Below are 24,206 nucleotides of genomic sequence, written 5' to 3' on the forward strand. Positions count from 1 at the left end.
GGTTACACACATGCAATTAGCAAAATTTGGATAAAATTAGAAGAAGAAGAATTGATGAAGTATGTGTAAGGAAATGCAGAAGAATTTTGTTAGAATCAGAAGAATAACTGATGAAGTATGTGTATGAAAATGCAGAATTTTGTTAATCTAAGGAACCAGAAGAGGGAATGGAGGGAAGTCATGATGTCTAAAGAACCTCAAAGATGAGGTTTTGAAATGTTTTTGTGAATGGGGACGGGGGGGGGGGATTTTTGTTTTTTGTAGTTAAAATTATTTACCGGGGGGAAAAGAACTTGATTGCTCTTGGGGGTCCCTTCCAACTTATAGATTTCTGATTCTAACTGTGTGAAAGGCTTTTAACTGGATTGGTTTCTTGCCTACTGATGTGCAAGCAAGTTTCTCATTCATTGCTGCTTACTTATGCGGTGCAAGTGAGACCCTTTAGCAGTTGGTGCAAGAGGAAAGGAGGCAGAGAAGTTCACTGTGTCTCAGTGGCCAACCCAAAATAGAGAGTGCTCCGATCCTCTCTCTTCTGCGAACTAAGACTGAACTTTGCTGCTTGTTCATCATTGTGTTCAGCCTCATCCTACTGGTGGAGGAAAATCTTCTATATCTTGTGGCAAAGTGCATTGCCCAGTTCACTGACAAAAGTCCTTCTGCTTCTACAGAGAGAAGAAGATCTCCCGGAGCAGTGCCCTGAAGGTTTTGGACCACGCCATGATTGGGCCCGAGGGAGCAGACAACTGCCACAAGTTTGTTGACATCCTCGGCCTTCGGACCATCTTTCCGCTCTTCATGAAGTCCCCCAAGAAAATAAAGAAGGTTGGGACCTCCGAGAAGGAGCACGAAGGTAGGATTTAATCCCACAGAGGCTGCCTTGCTGACCATGAACCCTTCGCCAGCCTCATAGTTCGAAGTGCAGCCTCAATAGACTTGCGCCGCCAGGAAGCGCTTGTAAGTCTGAGTCGCTTGCCAGCGTCTCCTCCTCTCTGGCTGCTACCAGCATGGCGGTTAATTAGCTCCTGCTTATGTGCATGTGAGCCTGCCGTTTGAAGCTGTCTCTTTGATGCCAGGCTCTTTTGAAAAGAGTAATGAGCCAACTGCAAATGTCACCTCCAAAGCCGTGTTTTTTCCTGGCTCCGCGCACTGAAGTGTGACGTGAACATCAGGCGTCGCAGGCACAAACTGCTTGTGACTCTCCTGTGTTCCCCCTCCATCCCCTTCTCGGTTTCCTTCCACCACCCAGCCTCCCGCTCCCTGGAGGAGATCCAGAAGCCCCACCAACCTGATCTGCCGCTGGTCTCGCCATTGTCGCTGCTGCTACTGCCAAGGGGTGGAGATGCTGGCAGGAAGTGGTGAATGAAAATGACTCACCACTGACTGGTGAGGATTATCCATTAAACACACACACACACACAAACCAGGTAGACAGTATTGTTTGATGCACTGAAAAAACGAGTGTCGCGAAAACCACAGTGGAATGCACATTCCAAATGGAGAGATGGGGTGTCTTGTCCCCACCCTCCTTACTTCTCCAGAGCAGAACATAAGCTGAGAGACGTCTGTTTTTTTCTGCCTGCTGGAAAAGGAGAGGGCAGAAGCCTGTGCTGTGCTGTTGACAAGATTGCACTTGGGGGCGAAGGGCGGCGGGTGTGCGTGTGACTGGTTCAGCGAGCAGCTGTTTCCCTGCTGAAAAATGTGCCAGTGGGTGAGCTGGTAACAGAACATTTGCTTTAGAGCACCAGCATTAGGAAGACGATAACGTTATATTAATGAAGGCAATGGGTTGGCAAGGCACGTTTTTACAGGGCTGTAATAGCTGCCCAGTTGAGCTTCTGCGCCTTGGATTCTCCACTGGGAACGGGTGCAGAGAAGACTCCAGGCAGAGCACCAGGAGGCTTTGGGAAGCTGCCATCATGGGTGGTAGCTTTTGAGGTGGGAAGGGGAGGGAGGCCTGCTTGCCACACAGAGGCAGCCAATTCTGTATGGCAAAGTGGAGTTTTCACTTCCTTCTGAGATGGGGTGGGATAGAACCACGGGAGACTTGGCAGGGGTACAGCTTTCCTTGCACCCAGCATGCAGCTCACCAGCCTGGTTGGTGAAAGAGGGCGTCCAATGAGTGAAGGTTGTTACAGGGGAGAATGGGTTAGTTTTGTTTCCCAGGCCCTGCCTGTCACTTAAGGTTCCCAGGAAGAAGAAGAAGAAGAAGAAGAAGAAGAAGAAGAAGAAGAAGAAGGAGGAGGAGGAGGAGGAGGAGGAGGAGGAGGAGGAGGAGGAGGAGGAGGAGGGGGGCAGGATTCACAGAATCCAGGAGTGGACTTGATAGACTTAAAATAGTGGATTTTTTAAAATTTATGTTTTGGTGGGTTCAATTTTCTTTGTTTTGCACCACTGGGCAGGTGAGTTGTTGAGATTGTAGCAATTCCAGTTAATAGAGATGTTTAACCGTCCTCCCTACAGCTTGGCTGGCCATTATACTGATGAAGGAGTGTGTGTACGTGTGTGTTTGTGTGTGGTACAGCAGTTTCACATCCTTCCCAAGCCATGCTAGATTTCTCCTTGTGCTCAGACAACCCAGCAGGGCTATAGGCATAGATGGCTTGAGAGGGTCTCTAGGTCTAGCCGTTTCTGAATCTGAATCCTGTTCCCCACACGAGCCACTGCTGGGCCATCGTTTTCACCTGGGCCCTATATTTACAGCTGGACCATCTTCAACTCAGTTGATGTAAGCAATGGATGCAGAGCTTGCCCCCTGCTTTGTATGCGATCCTGTAGTGTCCACAAAATATTTTAGTCTTTAAAAGTTACAGTGGAACCTCGGGTTACGTACCATCCTCCTTATGAATGCTTCGGGTAACGAGCTCCGCTAACCTGGAAGTAGATGCTCTGGTTGCGAACTTTGCCCCGGGATGCGAGTGGAAGTTGCGCGGTGGCAGCAGCAGGAGGCCCCATTATTAGCATAAGCGCACCTCATGTTAAGAACAGTTTTGGGTTAAGAACGGACCTCCGGAACGAAGAGTTCGTAACTGGAGGTACCACTGTATAGAACTAACGCTGAATGTTTGGGGTTCAGCCCAGCTTAGTGGTTGAGAAAGAGCAATCTATCAGAACAATACCCATTTTGGGAAGGCAAAACTCTGAATTCTCTGGAGCTGTTAACCCCAGTTGACCTGGTTTGGGAGTTGCTTTCTCTCCAGTGCTCAGATGTGACCCCCTTGTACACTGTAACAGTGAATGGAACGGCCCTAGTGAAATCTGGGCGGGGGCATGAAAAGGAAGGCTAATTGTGCTATAGTGCAAGCATATTTACAAGCTCAAACCAGCTGGCCATCAAGCCCAATGTTATTCTGCCTCCAACAGATGTCACTCAGAGAGCCCTCCGTGCAGATTAGAGACCTCTGGGCTCAGTTTGTCCCTTGGCGTGTCCATCAACTTAACCGCTTTGGTCTGCTCTCATCTGTCCTCACCAGAGTTACTGTATGGCGCAGCCCACAAAATCTCCCACCCTCACAGACCCCCTTACCCTCCCAGGCAGCATCTTCAAAAGACCAGCTGCAGGATTCTTGCATGCAAGATCTCATGTCACTGTCTCCTCTGCTCCCAGAGATCCACCAGGACCTTCCTTTTGCATTCTTGACGGTATTTGCTTGCAAAGGCAGGTGTCCTCGTTTTCCCAGGGATTCCTACTGGGTTGCATGCTATAATGAACCTCAGTCGCATTGTGCCTAGTTCATTGCTGACCTCATGGGTGTCAGGAAACACCCAAAATTCAGAGGATGTTGCTAAAGAACAGAATGCAGCATATGGAATTTATATGGAATTTAAGATCTTCAGTCACCCTGAGTCATGCTCAAACTGTGCTTTTCATAGAATCATAGAGTTGGAAGAGACCACAAGGGCCATCGAGTCCAACCCCCTGCCAAGCACCACCTTTGTCTGAAAAGTTGGTAAACAGGTGGTTACTGAGAAAAGACATGGTTCAGATATGGTAAAGGGTACTCAGAGTCAGTACTTGCTCTTATTGTTGAAGCCTTAGTCTTGGAAAGGAATTGGTCTGCGTTGGTGGTCCTTGATGAATGAATGGCAGCTCGATAGGATTTTGTGTCTATAAAATCAGCTAGCAACACCGCCCACTTGTAAGGCCACCATTATGAATATTTCTCACCTGCCCTTCACCCTAAGGCCCTAGAGCAGATAGCAGCAATATTTTTAAAATGCTGTATTAGAAACACTTCAAAACTAATTACAGTCACAAGAATAGGGCAGCTCCTAAAAACACAAATCTTTGGGTGTCAGAGGCCATTGTAAAGAGGTGCATCCTCCGGGAATTTATATGATGTGGGGAGTGTGCTCTGGTCTTCAGGTATTTGGAGCCTGAGATGTTTACGGCTTTAAACCCCAACGTGGGCATCTTGAATCTGGCATCGCTCCTTATCGCTGTTCCTCTTCGGAGTCAGCTTTTCCTGCTTAATCAGAGCCTTTGGGATAGTACCTGCGTGCAACACCTAGCTGGACCCCGAGAGGTGCAAAATCCTCCACGTGCCAGGCACGTGTTTGTGCGTATACATGTGTGCATTCCACCTACCCATCTGAGCCAGAAATCTCCAAAGAGGATTTTTTTTCCTGCCAGACTATAAAGCCTTAAACACTCAATGCCATTTAAATTAAAGAATGGCATTAAGCTGTTCACTAACAGGCACTTTGTGTTAAACAAGGATTAAAATGTGTGTCTTGATGGTTTTTGGTGGTGTTTACAAAATCTCACCACTGAGCTTGGATCTACTTCGCTTCGAAATTCCTCCAGCATCCCTGCCCGGCTCTAAGCACCTCTCTCCACCCCTCCACGGGCCCAGTGTTCATCCAGCCCCTGTGCCCACATCCTCCACACTTAGGGACCTGCGTGGTGTGGTTCTGCAAAATGCAGAATTTGAAAGTGGACCCAGAAATCGGCACCCGAAAGAAAACTCTGCTTCAGAACAGCCGCTTGATGTTTTTGAAAGCCTGTTCCCAGGAGCTGCGGCAAAGTGCTTGCAGAAATCAGTGTGATGGGGAAGAGGTGAGGAAAGGAAAAGAGAAGAAATGAGCTGGGTCAGCTGAGCAGCAAGATCTGGCATGAGCGGGGGGAGGGATGTCTCTTCCATGCTGTTCAGAGCTATTCCCCCTACCCCTGGACCAGTAAGAAGCAGAAACTATTCTTTCAAACGAACAAAAAATATACACCTGCTTTTGCTTCAAGGCGTGTGCTTTCTGCAGGTTACAGAAAGCCTGCTTTTCTTGGTGCGTAATTTGAGCGCTGCAAGGGATGTTGGCCAGGCCAGGCCCTTAGTCCATCTAAGCCTATTAGTGTCTGTTCTCACCACCAGCAGCTCTCCAGGATCTCAGGCTCAGAGGGCCTTGGCTATCCCTGCTTACTCGAGATGCTTGAGATTGTGGACTGAAGACAGTAAGGCAAGACCTTCAGCCATCGACCTCTGGCACTTGCATACTTCCTTCAAATACATTTCAACGTGGAGCAAGAACGTAAGAAGTGCCTCCTGACTCAAGCCATTGGCCCATCTAGACCAGCATCTTGTTCTCACAGTGGCTGACCAGATGCCTCAATGGGAAACCAGCAAGCAGGATTAGAGCACAAGAGCAGCCCTCTTCCCTATCCCGTTTCTCCATGCTATGCAATAATGTCACCTTTCCGCTAAACTGAAAAGTCACAAACGTTGCAGCCTTTCTCCACCCCCTTGATCATTTTGGTTTCTCTTTTCTGAACCTTTCCCAAACTCTTGCCTCTCCTTTCTACTGCTTTCTGCATCTGACTTTGCTTCAGAGATGGCTTCTGGTTCTTTCCCTCCTTTTGAACCACCTGCTCAGTTTTGGGGCTCACTTCCTCAAGGGCTGGGATTTGGAGTTTGGGAAGTACCTGAAATGCTAGACCGTAGCAGCAGTGCGTGTGTCTCAAAGAGCATCTCCTCAAGCTTGCCTTGGATAGCAGCGATGCACCTTGAGTCTTGTTCAGGTTCAGTGTCCTGCTGAGCCCAAGCACTGGAGGGAAAGAGCGGCCAATTATTGAAGATGGCCCACCAGCTCCAGCCTTTTTCAGTGCACCAACTGTCGCCTGCATGAGTTGGATAGGAAGCAAGTCCAAGAGCCCGTAGTGGAAATAAATGGATTGTGCAAGGTCGTTGGAAGAAGAGCAGCAGTTCTGGGGTTGAACACTTGCAGAGAATGATGAACTAATGTAGAACAGTGTGTGTGTGTGTGTGTGAGAGAGAGAGAGAGAGAGAGGGGGGGGGGGCAGTTGCAATTCTATACCCTGGTGGGATTTCACAAAGTCATCATCAACCATGGTGATTTCCATTAGGCTCTTGGAAACTGTAATATTTGCTGCTGCAAACTTCATAAAAATAACGCCACTGGGAACTGAAGTCTGGAACCAGCTTTACTTTCTTATTAGCCTTGTTTGTGTTTGTTTCTGAGGTAATAAGTGCAGCACGGAGATCAGACTCTTTCTGTCTCCCTATAGCTTGGTTCAGAATGTTGCTACCCTAGAGTAGAGTTTTGTTGCAAGTGTTTTTATATATATATTATATATATATTTCTGTGTTGCTATGCAAGCATGATATTAACATCCATACATTTAAATCAGCATCTGGGAGACTGAGGTTCAAATCCCCATTCACCCACTGGGGTGCCTTGGACCAGTCACTGCCGATCAGCATAACCTACCTCGCAGGACTGTTGTGGGGATTAAGTAAAGAGGGGAACCGCTGTGCGCCACGTTGAGCTTAGGTGGAAAGGTGGGTGTCAGGGCAATACATAATTTGAGTGTGCAAATGTGTCTGTTTTGGGCAGTTCATGGTGTTTTTTCTATGTGGGTTAGTGCTTTGGAATTTGCATATTTGTTTGTACAGAATATTGGACTTCGAAATTTCATGTCCTTGGAAGATGGGCTACAAAACACAGCGGGCAGAATCCATTGGGTGTTTGTGTGTACGTGTGGAGAGTGCTAGTTGCAGTTCCTGGCCCCTCCAGCTGAAAGGATCCAATTCAGCTAGGACTGAACAAGACCATGTAGAATCACTTCCATTTAGAAAAGGCAGGAGAGGAATAGACGCGAAGAGTCGTCCGGTTCCTGGAGTAGCTCCTTCAGTTTCACCTCCATTGTTTTCTGGGCCTAGGGAGGTGAGTATCATCTCTCATGAGCGTCTCTTTCCCCCAAATAGCCTTCCTTTGCAGAGATGTGAGGTTGCAAACATCCAACTATGCAGCAGCCTTAAGGTCTAAAGGCAGAGCCTCATGAAAGGCTAATGCAGAAGCAGACTTGGAACTTCTTTTGTCAATGGTCTTGAGATCCTGAAACAGACTCTTCTTATCTCTGCTTAGGAAAATAGGTAGCTGCCGTGTTGCGTCAGACTATTTCTCCATCCATTCCTGTCTTGTCTACTCTGGCCAGCTGCAGCTGCTTTTGCCGGTGGTCTCTCTGCCTCTCTTTCCCATCACCTGTTTTCCAGTCCTTTTAACTGCAGACATTGCTGGGGAACGAACTTGAGACCTCCTGCATGCAAAGCTCTGTCACTAGGCTGTGGTTCCTCCCTTGCAAAATTCCCGATCTTTGCACTCCGCATTCTTCTCCTAGGAGGAAATGCTTCAGTGCCATCCCCCCAACTCTTTGCCTGCCCTTCCCTTGTGCAGGAGACCTTCCTGGCAGCTGGTGCCCAGAGCGGATACCTGGGCGGGGCGGGGCTTACCTGGGGTGGGAAGGAGGACACGTCCTTGGGCCGAAGCGGCAGCCAGCCAGACGTTTTGCAAGCCCTGCGTGTGGCACACGTCTCCTTGTCCGCCTTTATGGCCCATTAACTCAGAAGTCTAATTATGCCAGCTGAGATGACAACCTTCCTGAAACGCTTTGCCAGTGAAAAATGTGTTGGTTGCATCTGTTTGTGACGCACAGGCTCCCAGGGCAAATTTCCCCGGAAGGGAGGGGGCACCTTAAGCGCTAAGCGGAGAACGATGTCTTACAAAAGCAGGTCTGCTGGCAGCGGCTCACAAGGGGGCGCTTTCCTGGCTGTTCCTGTTCCTGTGATGACCCCTTGGTTCTTTCTCTGAGTCAGATGCAATGCGCGCAGAGGAGCACGCCTGTCCAGCAGGTGGATCAAATCCAAACATGGTTTGCCTGTCAAGGTAATAGAACTGTAGAGCTGGAAGGAACCCCAAGGACCATCTAGTCCAACCCCCTGAAACACAGGAACCACCGCGAAAGACTCCGTGACAGATGGCCACCCGACCTTTGCTTAAAAAAACCCTATGAAGAAGAGCTTGCCAACTTCTCCATTCCACAGTCAAAGGCTCTTATCGTCAGAAAATTCTCCTTGACATTTAACCGGAATCTCCTTTCTTGTAACTTGAAGCCGTTGGTCTGGATCCCACCCTGTGGAGCAGCAGAAGACACTCTTGCTCCACAGATGACCCCTGGAGCCCCTAACAACCCTACCAGTCTGTGACAGCCCAAGGGCAGAGAGATGGTGTTGCCCTTAAGGGATGGGGCGTCTTTTTCACCTGCCCCGAGTTTTATGAAGGCAATGCAGCTCCCCTGGCAGGTGGCTCCATGGGCAGAGAGGAGCCCCACTTGGAAGGCGGGGTGGCAGTGCCTTTTCCTCCCTATCCTGGAGCTCCCACAAGGGGTGCCCACCCTGGCATCACACTCAGCGAGATGGAACGCGTTTCATGTCGGATTATGTGTAGAATAACATTGATCCTCTTAGCCAAAGCTCTTCCCCCAACTGCCGGCATGTATTATTTCATCAAGGTGGCTTGGGCAGCTTTCCTTTGTTACATAATTCCATGGGCCCTCATTAAAGTATATTACAGGGGAGAAATTTTAAAGCTATTTATCTCTGGGAAGTTTATGGTGCGGTATCAATGCCTCACAATGGAACAATTTCTGCAGAACTCTTAATTCTCCTATTTGCCACCATACCACTTAGATTTTTATTGCTAAGCATCTGAGAAATACTTTTCTGTAAGTAGCAATGCATAGTTAAAACTGTGGAACTCCCTCCCACAGGAAGCAGTGAGGGCACCAACCTAGAAGGCTTTGAAAGAGGATTAGACAAATTCTTGCAGGAGAGGGCTGTTAATGTCTCCTAGCTACAATGGCTATGCTGTGACTCCTACTTGAGGGTTTCCCATATAGGCATCTGGTTGGCCACTGTAAGAACAGGATGCTGGCCTAGAAGAGCCATTGGCCTCATCCAGCGGATACTCTTTGCATGTTCTTATGAAAGTCCTTCTGGAGAGGTTTTGTGAAGAAAGGGGATGACTGACACCTTGAGACTCCTAGTCCCCTCAGGCCGTTCTGGGATAGGCTGAAAGTGTTCAAGGTTTTCACCAAGTCCTGTTTCTTCTATAGATTTTTTCAAAAAAAAAATCCACGATACGTTATCAAAGGCCTTATCCGCATCTATTATGACCTAGATTGAGATTCCTGCATTGCAGGGGGATGGGTTAGATGACCCTCAGGGTCCCTTGTTCTCAAATTCAGGAGGTCTGAGTTAGGGCTTTTGACACCCAGAACCCACTTGACTGCCTCTTTTCCAGCCTCCGGGTTACAAGTGAGCACACCGGCATGGGAAGGATCTCTGCTAGGACCAGCCCCCACCTGCTCCATCCAGACAAAGCAGCCAATTTTTCCTCCTATAAATTTTTAATTATTGCTCTTATCTGCTCCTGCGATAACGCTGGAGCCTGGAGAGCCTGCCTGTTGTTTATGCCCCCTTCTGATCTTGTATGTACAAACAAAACTTCTTTTGATAGGAGAGATTATTTGCTTGCCTTTGCTGCCTCAGCCCGGAGGCCGCAGCATGCGCCCTAATCTCCTGGCTGCGCAGCAGAGATAGGGAGTATAAATTTAATCGAGGTGAACTTGGGAGTGTTTGAAGATTGCAACAAAGCCTCATGAATCCTGCCACCTTTTGCACTCCCGATGAGCTGGATTTCTGTACCCAGAACCTCCGAGGTTATGGAGGGCAGCGAAGATTGGCAGCCAACAAAATCTAGAATTTAATTGCTATTCATGAGGTCCGCAGGTGGCACTAAAATCTTGATAACGAAGTGGCTTGGAGCTGCAGCTGCCCCAAGCCTTTTCAGATGTCAAAAAGGGAGAGCTGCTTTTCCCCATTGCCTGTCCCTGTAGAGACTGCCGTATAGTTTTAAGGGTAGTCATGGATCTGGAAACACATTGAGGAGAACCGATGATGCCTTCCAGTGTCTCCTTGTGTCGTGACAGCCTTCATGTTGGCAGAAAATGTGCTTGACTCTGTTAACTTTGCTCAGTTGAGGGCAGCAGGGGGAATCTGCCTACCAGGTGCAGGTAAGCTATGGGATCAAATCAAACTTTGGTCAAGAGAGGCTGGGTCATGGTTTTAGCAGGCCTGAAATAGCTCCGTTTCCCTGGAAATACCGTCCTTTCTAGGCAAGAAGATGCTGCAAGCAGAGGACAATCTGGCAAATGTTTTCACAGGGGTGGGCAGATTGCAGGTGCCTGCTAAAGATACTATTTTGTCTAGTGGTCTCCCCAAAACAGGTTGCTCTAAAACACTGCGTTTGTACATGTGCCTTCCAGTAGGTGTAGACCTAGGCTGTGACCCTAAACGGTCAGCCTCATTTTTGTGTTCTTTGCCAAGGCTGTTGCAAACTGCTTCTGATCTCTACTGACCTTGCCCTCAGTGCAAAACACGCCTTGCCCTGTTTCAAGTGCTCTTCTTAGCGCCATTTTCCTCCACTTCCTCTACCTCAGGTGAGGCTCTCACTGCCATTCAACCCAGTTGGTGCCACTTCTCTGGGTGATTTTTCTGGCAATGCCACCTGGCCTGAGCACAGTCACTTGTTGACAGAATCACACATGGGCAGCCAAGGCAAGCTGGGCCAAGCAGAGGGGGAGAAGAAGAAGAAGAAGAAGAGAAGGAAGAGGAAGAAGAGTTTGGATTTGATATCCCGCTTTATCACTTTCCGAAGGAGTCTCAAAGCGGCTAACATTCTCCTTTTCCCTTCTTCACCCACAAGAAACACTCTGTGAGGTGAGTGGGGCTGAGAGACTTCAGAGAAGTGTGACTGGCCCAAGGTCACCCAGCAGCTGCATGTGGAAGAGCAGGGAATCGAACCCGGTTCACCAGATTACAAGTCCACCACTCTTAACCACTACACCACACTGGCTCTCAAGAGGGAGGAAGAGGAGGAGGAAAATCACACCAAGGCGAAACAGACACTTCCGCCAGAACAGAAACCCAACCAATAGCCTCAGCTCAATGTGATCATTTAGTGACAAAGATATCTCTTGGCTTCATATACTTTTGAAGTGCCTATCACAATCGGAGAGCCTCTGTCACGGTTCTCTGCAACCTGTATCACACTATACAGGTATGCTCACCTGGGAGCCAAGATCTACTGGCACAGCAGCAAATCCAGGTTTGCCCTGTATAATAAATTAAAAGCAGCCTTTAGCGTTAATGAAACCCGTTAGCCACCCCCCACAACACGTTACCCGGAGGGAGGAGGGGGCCGCACAGGGAATTGCTTCCAGTGATGTCACATTAATGACTGAAATTAGCGTCGACCAAAAAGTTTAATTCTGCCCGGCGCTGGGGCTGTTTGTTTTGGGATTAGCTGCTTGTTGTAATCTTCTTGATTAAGGATTATGATCCCTTTAGAAGCATAAGCCAGGCAAGCCTCCCAGGAGCCGACGGAGCGCTGCGCACAATGTGCATTGCGGCGCCGCGCTTGGAGGGAGTGACCTTTCCCAGGCAGGCAGCTAATCCAGACAGCTCAGCAGAAGTTTTGTGGCTGAGGGTAGCAGAACCTTGCTCTTGGCTCCGTTGGCACAGGGCACAGCTGGCCTCTGACAGGAAGTGTGCCACCTGGAGGCATTGGTGGGGACTTCCTCCTCAGCAGTGGGAGAGGCAGACTGTGCCCAGAGCGCCAACCAAAGCCTGCTTCTTCAGCATCTGAAACTTTTCCTTCTTCCAGCGGGGACTAGAAAATGCTTGACAAACCAGTGGCTACGGGAGGCTCTCCTGAAGCCAAATGATGCGCTGTATGGAGATGTCTCCATGCCTTCGATGGGCATCTGCTTGGACCAGGCAAGAGAGAGAGAGCCCTTTGTTGCTGCTAAGAGCCAAGGCCAATCTTGGGAGCAGAGACTCTTGCTCTTTCTCTTTCCCGTTGATGGGAGATGTCTGCCCCTGCAAAGAGCACACCTGTGCTCAGATCTTAGGCCCGGCATCTTGCGTGAACTCCCGCCTACATCTTGTGGCTCTGAGGAAATAGTTGCACCTGAGATTTTTTTTTCTTTTTAAATTTTATTAAAGATTTTCTTGTTTTACAGAAGTATGTATAATGTCTCTCGTATTTTTTCCATGTAACATTTTTACAAATCAGTTTCATTTGTTGAGACATTGGGGGGGGGAAGAGGTGGAGGGGGGAAGAGGGGGGGTCAGGTGGCAATGTTTCTAATTTGCTTAATGTATGTAGGGTTTCATGTCAGCGTTGCTCGTGCAGGTTCTCGGCTGTTCATTTGTGTTTCTTTGGTGGTGAGAGAGGTTGGGGTTGGCCTATGGTGTGGTTGTTTGTTTGTGATTGGCTGTGGCGATCTTTGTTTTCGTGTGTGAGTAGGGTGGGTGGGTGTTTTGGATCAGGTTAGCCATATTGATTTGTATGCTGTTGGTGGAGTCTTGTCATTGTCTTGTTGGGCCGTGTATGTGATAAAGGGGAGCAATACCGGGGTGAGGGCGTCTTCTTCTATTTGTCCCTGTGTCAGTTTCAGTTTATTGATTAATTTTTCTAATAAGGCTGTTTCCCATACTATTTGGTACCACTGGTCCATGCTTACTCCTGACAGGTCTCTCCAGTGTCTGGTTATGGTGTTTCTGGCTGCTGAAAGTAGGTGGGTTATGAGTTCTTTGTGGTGTAAATGGGCATTGTTGTCTTGGAAGATGTTTAGTAGGGCCAGTTCTGGGGTGGTGTCTAATACTTGCTTAGTTATTTTACATATTTCTCGTATGGCTGTTGTCCAGAATAGTTGGATTTTGGGGCACTCCCACCACATATGGAGGTATGGTTGCACCTGAGATTTGTGGATTGGCAACAGATACACAAGAATGATCAGAGCCGTTCATTTGACAAGAGGCAGCCCCATCCCGAGTTGAGGCCTCCTTCTTGGAGCAAGTGACTTCCATTGCCTGTCAAGAGGAAGCCTTTGGCTCTTGATGGGGATGAGACTCTCTTTTCTTGGAGGTTTTTTCAGCAGAGGTTGGATGGCCACCTAGTTGAGATTCCTGCATTGCAGGGAATTGGACTACATGAACCTCGGCATCCCTTCCAACTCTGCAGTTCTATGATTCTATGAAACAGCACTTTCATTCTCACAGGTGGTGGGGTTTGAAGGCTGGCTCACTCAGAATTTGCAATCACAGGTAAAATGAAGAGTTGATAAGCACTCCAGTGCATGCAAAAAGATATTTCAGGCACCCACCTGGGCCATTCATAGAGCTCTTTGTGTGGTATCTGTAGAACAGATGAAAGAGGAGCTAGTGAAAAAAATCCTTTTTGGGTTTTCCAGTGGCCATGGATTGCTTTTCATCTCACTTCATGCACAGATATGCTTGGGGGACGTGGAAACACATTCCAAGTTGATATGCCTCCAGTTCTGGGCGCTACAATTTTAGAAGGATGTTGACAAGCTGGAACATGTGCAGAGGAGGGCAACCAAGATGATCGGGGGTCTGGAAACCAAGCCTGATGAGAAAGAGTTGAGGGAATTGGGTATGTTTAACCTGGAGAAAAGAAGACTGAGAGGTGATAGCCAACTTCAAATATCTGAAGGGCTATCCCCTGGAAGAGTGGAGCAGACTTGTTTTCTGCTGCTCCGGAGGACAAGAAAGGAGATTCCAGTTAAACAGTAGGATGCTCTTTCTGACAGTAGGAGCTATTTGAAAGTGGAATGGACCACCTTAGAAGATGGTGAACTCTCCTTCCTTGGAGGTTTTTAAACAGGTTGGGTGGCTAGATGTCATGCATTTGTTGCTTGTAATGCCTGTATTGCCAGGGCGGGTGGACTAGATGGCCCTCGTGGTCCCTTCCAACTCTACAATTCATTGGTTCTCTGCATGTGGAGGGATTTGCCCCAGGATAATTGGTGGCACAAACCAGTCCTGCTCCTGAATCCTCCTTTCTCAGCTGGCTTCAGAGCCTGGCCATGCCAGATGTCCTTGGGCCACAGAGCTGCAGTGCTTCTGAGCTTCAATCAGCTGCCTGTTTAACTTTCCCTGTGACAAGCTAAGCTGAAATCCAGCATCAAATGTGTAAATCGCCTCGCCACCAAAACATGCATCTCACTTGCAGCACCACGAAAGTAATGAATCAAAGTGTCAAGTAGCTTGAAGAAAATGAATTTGTTAATTGCCTGCATACTCAGACTCGGGGTGATATAAAAGGGAAGACTTGGAAACGCTCAAGTAGGAGGCAAACTGTGACCTCATTGCTGTTACTGAGCCCTGGCAGGAGGCGGGAAGTGGAGGCGGCTGTGTGATCAGAATAATAAAATCACCACCTAGGAAGAGGCTTGGGTGCCCCTCCAAGCAGCCAGCGCAAGATTGCAGGTTATGGAATTGTTCTGGATCTGAGCAGTGCGCATAACAAGCCAGCAGCTGCGCATGAACAAAGCTGACCATTCTGGTGCTAGTTTTTCATGCATCACAAAGTTAGACTGTGGAACTCGCTGCCACATGAGGCAGTGGTGTCTATCAACCTAGACTGCTTTAAAAGTGGATTAAACAAATTCATGGAAGAGAGGACTATTGGTGGCTCTGCTCTGTTTCCACAGTTGGAGACAGCAGAGCTTCTGAATCCCAGTTCCTGAAAACCATAGGAGCGGGAGAGTTCCTCTTGTGCTTGGATCCTGGTTACAGGTTTCCCATAATGGGTGTCTGGGCAGCTATTGTGAGAACAGGATGCTGGACTGGGTGGGCCACTGGTCTGATCCAGAAGGCTCTGTTTATTCCAGGAAGTGAGAACGCATGGGAAGGCAGGATATAAATGTAACAAATACATTTCTCAGCAAGCAAGCTGTGTGGTGGAATGCTTCAATATCTGCTTCTTTCAACCCACGGATATTGGGTGTGTCTCCTGTCTTTGCAGGTGTGGGAGTCAGATCCATGGGTGAATGGTTTGTGCTCTGGGAGTTGGCACTATGTTGGAGTTGCCGGCAGGCTTTCTCAAATGCACATTTCCAAGCTAGGCTGAAGAGCTCACTGGTCCATCAGCGGGTCAGACCCCCTCTCTGCATCTGCCTCCTTCTCTGTATCCCACTGAGCAAGTCCCACCGAGATGTATTTGGACAATTGAGGGGGTTCCCTTCCATACACAAAATTTGCAAGGTCACACAGCAAGGCATTCCTGGTGGCTGCTCCATAGTTTACACATTCCTTTCCTGCACAGCCTGAAATCGTTCCCTAAGCAGAAGCAAAATATTGCTTGTTTGGGCCAGCATTTGGGGCTGGAGACGAGCCTGTTTTGGGCAGACGCTGCATTTATTACATGCTCCGAGGTGTTGCCTGCCCTGAGCCTTTGGGGAAATGTGGAAGGATCTCTTTCAAATAAGTGCATCAGCTGAATCCCAAACACTCCCTGGCAGGTTTTCAGACAGGGGTGGATCTTATCAGGGAGCCAGATCCTAAATCCACAGTTGCGTTTCATGTGGTCCTTTGGAAACAGTCTTGCTTGTGCCTCAGCTGGAGCTTCTGTGCCAGCCTGGGGGCGGAAAGCACAGCTGAGCTCTGCTGCAGCCCCTGTTTGTTTCAGCGAGTCTTACATGGAAGCTTTTTCCCCTCCCACACTGCACCATGGTTAATTGACAGTGCAAATATTTTCAGTCTCTTCAGCTTCATAATACCTTAACAAGATCCCTTTAGCACATCTACGGCTGTTGACAACGCTCTGAGAACCAAGAGAAGGGCTTTGTTTTGTTTTGTTTTTTGCACACAGAGGCAATGTGCAACGTGTCTCAAAGCTGCCATCACACCAGCTCCCTCTCAGTTTAGCATGGCTCCACATTCTAGGCTGTTGCCAGGATGCTGTGTTTCCTTAACAGTCACAAAAGTCTCTGTTTGCGTACACACACACACGCCTGCCTATGGTTTTTGAGTCTTGCAGTGTCATTATCCTCTTGGAATCTGGCAACTTCTTCAGAGAGAGAAGCACTCCTGAAGTCCACCCCAGGAGTGAAAACTGCAATCAGGGCCTTGAAATGCTTTAAAGGCGTTATCATCTGAGGAAGATATTCCAGACAGGACCTTAATCTGGAAGCCTGTCTGTTGTCAACTGCTTGAAGCATTCTTCGCTATAATAATTATTTTTGTGCTGTATGGTTCTGTGTGAACCTTGCTGAAATGTGCACTTTGCAGTTGTAATGATACTTTTATTGAAAACTATGGCCTCATTATCAATATATTGCTGCAGCCACATGCGCCTTGCAGCACTTTTATAGAACTGTGCCCTTGTTTGTGTTCTTGCAAAAGAGTCAGCATGCCAGGGTTCTGTGGCCAAGCCCAAGGAGCAGCCACACCGGAGGGCGGGACACTTGACAGCCTCAAATTCAGTTAGGACCACCATGACTTCGTTTGCGCCAGAGATCATCCTCACCTGTAGGCGATGAGTGGCGACTTGGCCTGTTTTGCATTGTAAGTCATCCCGTACTTCTTTTGCGCCTGCGTCGCAGGGGGTTGGACTAGATGACCGCTGGGTTCCCTTCCAACTTCACAATTCTGTGATTCCTTCAGTACCTCACAAAGGCATCTGTTGAGAGTGTTGATATTGTGCAAATGCATTTTAAAAGTAGCTGATTGTTTGAAACGGTGCGAAATGCAGTGGTTTGAGTGCCCACTGGGGTAGGACACCCCCAACATGCCACCCCACTGTGGAAAGAATTGCCCTGGCTTCCAGTTAGCTACTGGGCCAAGTTCAAGGTAGCAACATTGGTGTACAGAGTCCTGTACATCTTGGGACCAGGATACCTGGTCTCATACCCCTTGTGTACCCAATAGATCACTGTGCTCTGCAGATATCTTTTCAGGAGGTTCATTCCCCACAAAATAGGGACCAGGTCTTCAGTGCTGGGGTACCTCCTGCCTTTGGAATGCCCTCCCCTTAAATATCAGGCAGACACGGCCACTGCTGTCTTTGTAGCTAAATATAAAGAAGGCGGATGTTCTTGCTGGCCTGGCTTTGATTTCCAACACCTGGGGTGAAGTGCGGGCTGCAGCGAGCTTTTCCTTTAAGGGAGCATTCCATGCCCTTGTCAAAAGCTGCTCTCATCTCTGCGTCTACATGGTAAAGCCAGTGATCTGACCGTTGCTTTTCAAGACAGACTCGTGCCAGTGGCACGGAGGGAGCCTCTGCCTGTTGTGGAGGTGGGGGTGGCTTGGGAGGACAGGCCAGGGCAGGGGGACAGTCTCTGGTTCTGGTGAATGCAAAGCACCTTTGTGGGGGGCTCCTTCCGTTCTAGCAGCTCAGCTGTGGATCCAGGAAGAACTTTGCCCGAAAGAGGCAGCCTGACCCTCTTTGGGTGGGGGGACAATGGACAGGCGGTGAGGGGCAGTTCTCTGGAGCCTCTTGCGAACACCTTGTTCCATCCTGGCAAACGCAGCAGACGGACAAAGCCGATTGGCATGGAGGGCACGAAGCCCAGCTCCTCTCCTCCCTTTCTGCTCCTCATCAGAAATCAAGCCAGGATCTGGAGAGGGTCTTCAGGCGGCTCCTGCGGCTTCACTCCACTCCCCTTCCTGAGCTTGTTAGCGAGGAAACTGTCCTCCCAGCTCCCTCCACCCTCTATCTTGCTGTGTTTTATCTTGGATCTGCTCTAAGAAGTCCACAACACCCTCCCTTTGCGAGGATCCGCAGCGCTTTGTGTGTTGCCGTGTTGGTTTTTCCGAGGGGGCTGTGTGTTTTCTTCCGAGCCGGCATCAGTATTCTGCCCGAGTGTGCACAGGCTTCCACTCGGCCTGCTGCCTTTCGCCTCCCCTGCTGGGCAGATGTCCATTATAACGCAGTGCAAAAGGGGGTGGGAAGGAGGGGGAAACAACAACAACAAAGGCAGAACAACGCTGCCGGGTTGAGGCACGGTTTGACGGGACCTCCTGCAGCTGCCAGCATGCCAGCCACGGAATAGACTCATCTGCATTCCGCTGTTCAGCCGCCAAAGTCAAGATCAATCTCATTAGGATGTTTTCGACACTCCCTGCATCCCAAAGTCTCTCCCCACCCCAGCCCTGTCCGCTTGCCCAGGGGTGGACGGCTGGGAACTGGCATGAGCACAATCTCCATGGGGTAGAGTGGGGCAAGACTTCCAGCACCCTGGTTCAAATGGTAAAGCAGGGCAGCCGGCTTCCTGGCACCTGATCCGCAGTTGCAGAACATCCCTCTTATCTGCGGAGAACAGTGGTCGTTGGGGAGATAATGCCTGCGTTGCGCTGCGCATTTCGCTCATGGGGCTGCAGATCTGCGTGGGGTTTGGTTTCGTTCTTTAATTGGGGGAAGGGGCAGAGCACGTGTTTGGAGTGCAGAAGGTCCCGGGTTCAATCCCAGGCAGCATCTCCAGGTAGGGTTGCAAAACACTGCCTGCCTGGCAACCCTCAAGATCTGCTCCCAGTCAGAGTAGAAGCCGCACAGAGCTAGGTGGAGCCCAGTGGTCTGGCACAGGTGGACCCTGCCGAAAGGGCGGACCCAGGCTGAAGACAGAGATCAGGGCTCCATGGGGAATTATCAGCTGCCTTTCTGTTAAGCGGAGGCCCATGGCAGCCCACGTAGCTGGCTCAGAACTCCTGTCTCCTCCGTCCCACTCTGGGACTCTTGAGGCTGGGAAAGTTAACTTTGTTGTTTGTGTCGCTGCCGCTGTCTGGGAGCTTCCTTTGCAAAACTGCAGGCTCTCAATTGCGATGCCTGGAGTCTCGCCCCAAGGCCTGTCAGCAGTCTGCAGAATGCTGAAAGTGGCCCCGCAGCGGGGTGGGGGGGGGAGAGAGATCAAATGCGATCTGCTGCAGGCGCCTCGCTTTGTACTCAGCTCAAAGTGTGCGATGGCGCCTTCGGCCCCCTCGGATCCGGCTGAGAGCTGAGCCTGGTGCTTGGTGCTTTTGTTTTGAGTGTGCTTAGTTTGGTGGCGATACCAAAACAGCAGGTACCAAAACGTCAGGAGCACCCCTCTGGTTGTGCCCCTTTCCCCTGCGGCTGGCGCTGCTAACACAAAGCAAACCAAATGCGCAGCAGATTGGCCAGGCACGGAGCAAGGAGAGAGAGCTGTGGCTCCGTCTCCCCCTTTCTCCCTCCCCACAGATGCTGCGAAAACAGCAGGATCTTAGGTTTGGCTAGGAGGGAACCTTGCTTAAGGAAGGGGGCCAATTCTGGAGCCATGTCAGCTCCCAGCATTTGGTACTGCCTCAGCATTTCCTAGGCTGTTGGTGTCTGTGCTTTAAAAAGAAAGTGCAAAATTCCCTTTTGCTGTTGTCTTTCATGGGAAAAGGGGATTATCTTCAGTTTTTTGGCAAGAACCAAAGTCCCGTTGGGCAATGCACCCTTGCATCTCTCCACATAAAGGCAAGAACTCCCGGGACTGGTATTCTTTGCAAATAGCCTTGCCTGGGTTTCTGAATTTCTCTCCCCACACTCCTTTAGAGCAGAAGGTTCTGGCTTGATAGAGAGACTGTGTGTGTGCGCGCGCATGTGTTACAATGTGGTTGCTTGCCACTGTACGCTTTGCTCAAACAGGTTGTGCGTTGGTGTCTCTCCAGCTCACCTCCATCTTGCTCCGTCGGAGTAATGGAGCCACTGAGCCGGGCTGCCCACCAGATAACAGGTTTATTGCCTCTCCTGTTCCTGCTGTCAGCTCCTCTCTCCCCTCCACCAATCTCCTTGGTGCATGAAAAATTGACACCCCCTCAAGTTGAAATCTGTTGCCGAAGGAGGAACATTTATTAGCGGCTTAGAAAACCTGTTCGCCCGGCAGGCTCTCCTTTTGCTTGTCGCCCTGCACTGCCCAGGTGCAGAGTGTGGGATAACCCCAGGCACAAGAGAGGGGCTCCTCTGTCACTTGGGATCCCACATGCCTGTTGCAGAGCCCTTCTCGCGAAAGGCCCAGACACCGGTTTATTGAAAGCCCCTTGCAAAGAGGTGCCTGTCGCTCCTATTCCATGAGCAATTGATCGCGGCTTCTCTCAGGCCCCCGGGCTAAGGCAGAGCTGTGGAAACTCATGTTAATCTGTCTTGACAGCAATGAGGAGATGATCCCTCTTCTCCGTACATTGCATTTTCCTCTCTGAAAAATAACAGATTCTGACACCCCTCTCCTCCGGCAAGCCAATAGAGGCAAATTTTATGGCCCCCCTTGCCTCATCAATCTTAATCGGCGGGATTAAAGCAAAGGTGGCGTGGAGAGGTTGGAATTGCATTTGCTCTGAAATGCCTGCAAGGCGAGGCTGGCTCTGAGCGCAGGAGGGAGCAGCCGCACCTGCCTTGGCAAGAGGATTTGCGCTTGGGCTCCCTCGGTGCAAAAGTGGACAGCTCTGCTTCTCTTTTACAGTGAAGACAGACACAAGGTGTTCAGAGCAGTGAGCGTTCAGTGTTCCTTTTTAGGGTCTAGCAAACCAATCTGCAGCCTTGGAACTGTAGCCCACTGGGCCCTTGTCATGCAAAACCTGGGACACCCTGGTGTTGCTTGTTATGTTGACTCTGTTCGGTGCCTGCTAAACCCAGCCTGGTGCCTCTAGACCACGGCTGCCTGTCATTGCCAACAGCAGTGCTGTCTGGGGATGTGAGCTGGCACCTCAGGAGGGCACCAGGTTGGCAGAGGCCGCTGCTGGTGCCATATAAGCATAGAATGATATAAGCATAGAATCATAGAAGAGTTGGAAGAGACCACAAGGGCCATTGAGTCCAACCCCCTGCCAAGCAGGAAACACCATCAGAGCACTCCTGACATATGGTTGTCAAGCAACTGCTAGCCGTAGCTGCTGCCCCCACCGCTTGCACCTGAACCCAAGGAAGCAAAGTGTTGTTGGAAGATTCAGGGCAGATTAAAGAAAGGACTTCTTCACACAGCACATGGTTAACCTGTGGAACTCGGACCTGCAGGAGGCAGTGATGGCTAGCAGCCCACCTGGCTTTAAAAGAGGATTAGGCAAATTCATGGAGGAGGAGAGGTGGCTATCGGGGACTGTGCTCTGCTTTCAGGGTCAGAGGCAGCAATGCTTCCGAATACCAGTTGCAGGAGACCACAGGAGGGCAGGGGACCCGTGTGCTCGAATCCTGCCTGCTTGTTTCCCACAAGGGGCATCTGGTTGGCCACTGGGAGAGCAGGATGTCGGCCTGATCCAGCAGGGCTCTTCTTCCATTTCTAAATTCCCATTTCGCTGAAGGATGCCTTCGCCTTCGTCCCTTCAGGATCAGGCCTGTGAAGGTGCAGGATGGAGATTTGGAGTGGAACTGTTGGTCTTGGTGCCAGCAAGAGCCCAGCAGAGAAAGCAGAATAATAATAATAATAATAGTAGTAGTTTCCTTTTGGGGCTTCTTCTCTCCCTCTTTTCCCAAGACTTGTGCTGCCTTGAACTTGACCCGTCAGCAAAATCTGAGAGGCTGCAAAGCAGGCAAGAGAAAGCTCATTATTTTGGGCAGCCTTTGTGCCTAACTCCGTGTTTGGCACAATGGCCTTTCTGTGAATAGATGCAAGCCTAGTTGCAGAATCCGCTCCCGCTGCAGCTAAATCAGGCTCCGCGGTCAGGAGCCGTTTGTTCCTGTCATGTCCCAATTGCCATCCCTTCAATGGGAACTTGTTCAGGAGAAGGGGCAAGCCTCTCTCGAGTTGCTTCTCTTCATACTGCACTGCAGAGTGTTGGACTAGATGACACCTGGAGGTCCCTTTCAACTCTATGATTCCGTCACACTCAGCTGCGCAGGAAGCCGCCGACTCCTCTGCCCCTTGGCGAAGGGATGGGGGGGGGGGACGGCCTTAGCTACCCGACCTGAGTGTGTGCATCTCTTTCTCTGCCCCCAGAGCACATCTGCTCCATCTTGGCCTCCCTCCTGAGGAATCTGAGGGGACAGCAGAGAACTCGGCTGCTCAACAAGTTCACGGAGAATGACAGCGAGAAGGTGAGAGAGATGGGGGGGGCAGTGATGGGAAGCTGGGAAGAGGAGGCGGGGTTCAGAGCGTGGTGGGGGTGGGAGAAATCTCAGTGATACTGTCCAAATGGTACCTAGGATGGTGAGAGGCAGTGTGGCGTAGTGGTTAGAGTGTTGGACTACCAGGACCTGGGAGACCTGGGTTCAAATCCCCCACTCAGCCATAAAAAGCTCACCAGGTGAGCGGGCAAACACTGCCTCTCAGGCTGGGATTAAATGTGGGGACCCCCCTTGCATGCCACTTTTAATTCAACCAGTTATCTTTTTTCCTGCCCCCACCAGTTCTGCTAACATTTGGCACAATGTTCCACCTGTCATGGATGCTCGAGTTGCGATTCCTGCATTGCAGGGGGTTGGACTAGATGACCCCTGAGGGTCCCTTCCAGCTGCTCAATTCTGTGATTCTATGACAATCCTCCAAAGGAGTTCCCTTGCGCAAGACCCACCGTGCTGTTGCCCCTTTCCTATTTCAGTGGGGCTTGTGCCCCGTGGTGCAACACTGCTGCCCTTAACAGAGCATTCCCACATCTTGCCAACCCCTCCGTTGGCTTCATGACAGGGTCATGGCGATTCGCCACTTCTGCACATGCGCATGATGTTATTTTGCGCTTCTGCGCATGTGCAAGTGGCGAACGGAAGTAACCCTTTCCGGTACTTCCGGATCTCCGCGGGACGTAACCTGAAAGAACGTAACATGAAGCGTATGCAACCTGAGGTATGACTGTAGTGGCATAGGCTTCCTGCAGGGGACCCTTCTTGAGACCACCAACCCCTTTGAGCGCAGCCCTGCCCCGGCTGCATGGATAGGGTGGGCCGGAGTCCTTAACCCCCAGTTTCTCCGGGGAAACCTGCAGTTTCAACAACCAGTATTTCAAGCTAAGGAAATGGTTAGTGCTCTCAGTGCTCCTGAAAATTGATATTGGCTCTGAGGACCTGTATCTTCTTTGGAAATCAATTAGAGGAGCGGAGAGGGAACCAGGCATGTCCCGCTGGAGGGGAGGGCCTGTGCAAGCCTGCACTTCTGGTGGGACTTGCAAAGTGGGTCCCCAGGGGCTGCTGTTGGTTTTGTTCTGCAAAGAGCAGCCGCTAATGCATCCTGAGAGCTTCAGACGTCTGCCGTTGGAATAAAATCTGCCGTCTCCGCACGCACCCACCCTGAAATATATGTGGGAGAGCGGGTCTGGCAACGGCTGCTGGCCCAAGATAGCTGTCAACGAGGGGCAGAGGCAGGGATGTTGCTCCCATGCCCTCCTTGTGGGTTTCCTGGCAGCACCTCCCAGGGAGCCTAGTGCAGATTTCTCCCGTTTCTGCCTTGGAAATCTTGCTTCTCGGGAGACAGAGAACTGTGTAAAGGGAGCCCCTAGGTCAGCTTGGAGGAGCAATGAAGAAGGGGGTGGGAAGGGAATTGGGTGCTGAGGGGGAAGGGAAGCGGAATCAGTGCCATCTCAGAGCATCTGGGGCTGTTGGGTGCCGTGCAGTCTGTGAGCAGGACCTTGCAGCCTGTTTGCTTTCCGGTGCCCCATTCAGTACGGATGTGGCACCCCAGCTTTAGAAGCCCAACTTGTTCAATGCAGAGGCTCCTCGCTGTCCATGGGCGCCTCATCTTGCTAGGTACAGATAGGTAGCCGTGTTGGTCTGCCATAGTCAAAACAAAATAAAAAAATTCCTTCCAGTAGCACCTTAAAGACCAACTAAGTTAGTTCTAGGTATGAGCTTTCGTGTGCATGCACACTTCTTCAGATACCACTTGCTAGGATATCATCTTGCTAGGGTACCTGAAGGAGCGTCTCCACCCCCATCGTTCTGCCCGGACACTGAGGTCCAGCGCCGAGGGCCTTCTGGCGGTTCCCTCCCTGCGGGAAGCCAAGTTACAGGGAACCAGGCAGAGGGCCTTCTCGGTAGTGGCACCCTCCCTGTGGAACACACTCCCACCAGATGTCAAAGAGATAAACAACTACCTGACATTTAGAAGACATCTGAAGGCAGCCCTGTTCAGG

The 24,206-nt window shown here is 50.2% G+C and overlaps 1 protein-coding gene across 1 annotated transcript in view; it reads left to right on the plus strand.

Annotated features, from left to right (window-relative positions):
- Positions 1-24,206, plus strand: part of CTNNBL1 (catenin beta like 1) — a 91,435-nt gene that overhangs the window by 53,297 nt on the left and 13,932 nt on the right. The window contains exons 11-12 of the mRNA XM_081867759.1: positions 669-850; positions 22,082-22,179. Of these exons, the coding sequence (XP_081723885.1) occupies positions 669-850; positions 22,082-22,179 (280 nt within the window). The remainder of the gene's footprint in view (positions 1-668; positions 851-22,081; positions 22,180-24,206) is intronic.

The sequence above is a fragment of the Podarcis erhardii genome, assembly GCF_964252035.2.
Source record: "Podarcis erhardii genome assembly, chromosome: 6".
Taxonomy (NCBI): Eukaryota; Metazoa; Chordata; class Lepidosauria; order Squamata; family Lacertidae; genus Podarcis; species Podarcis erhardii.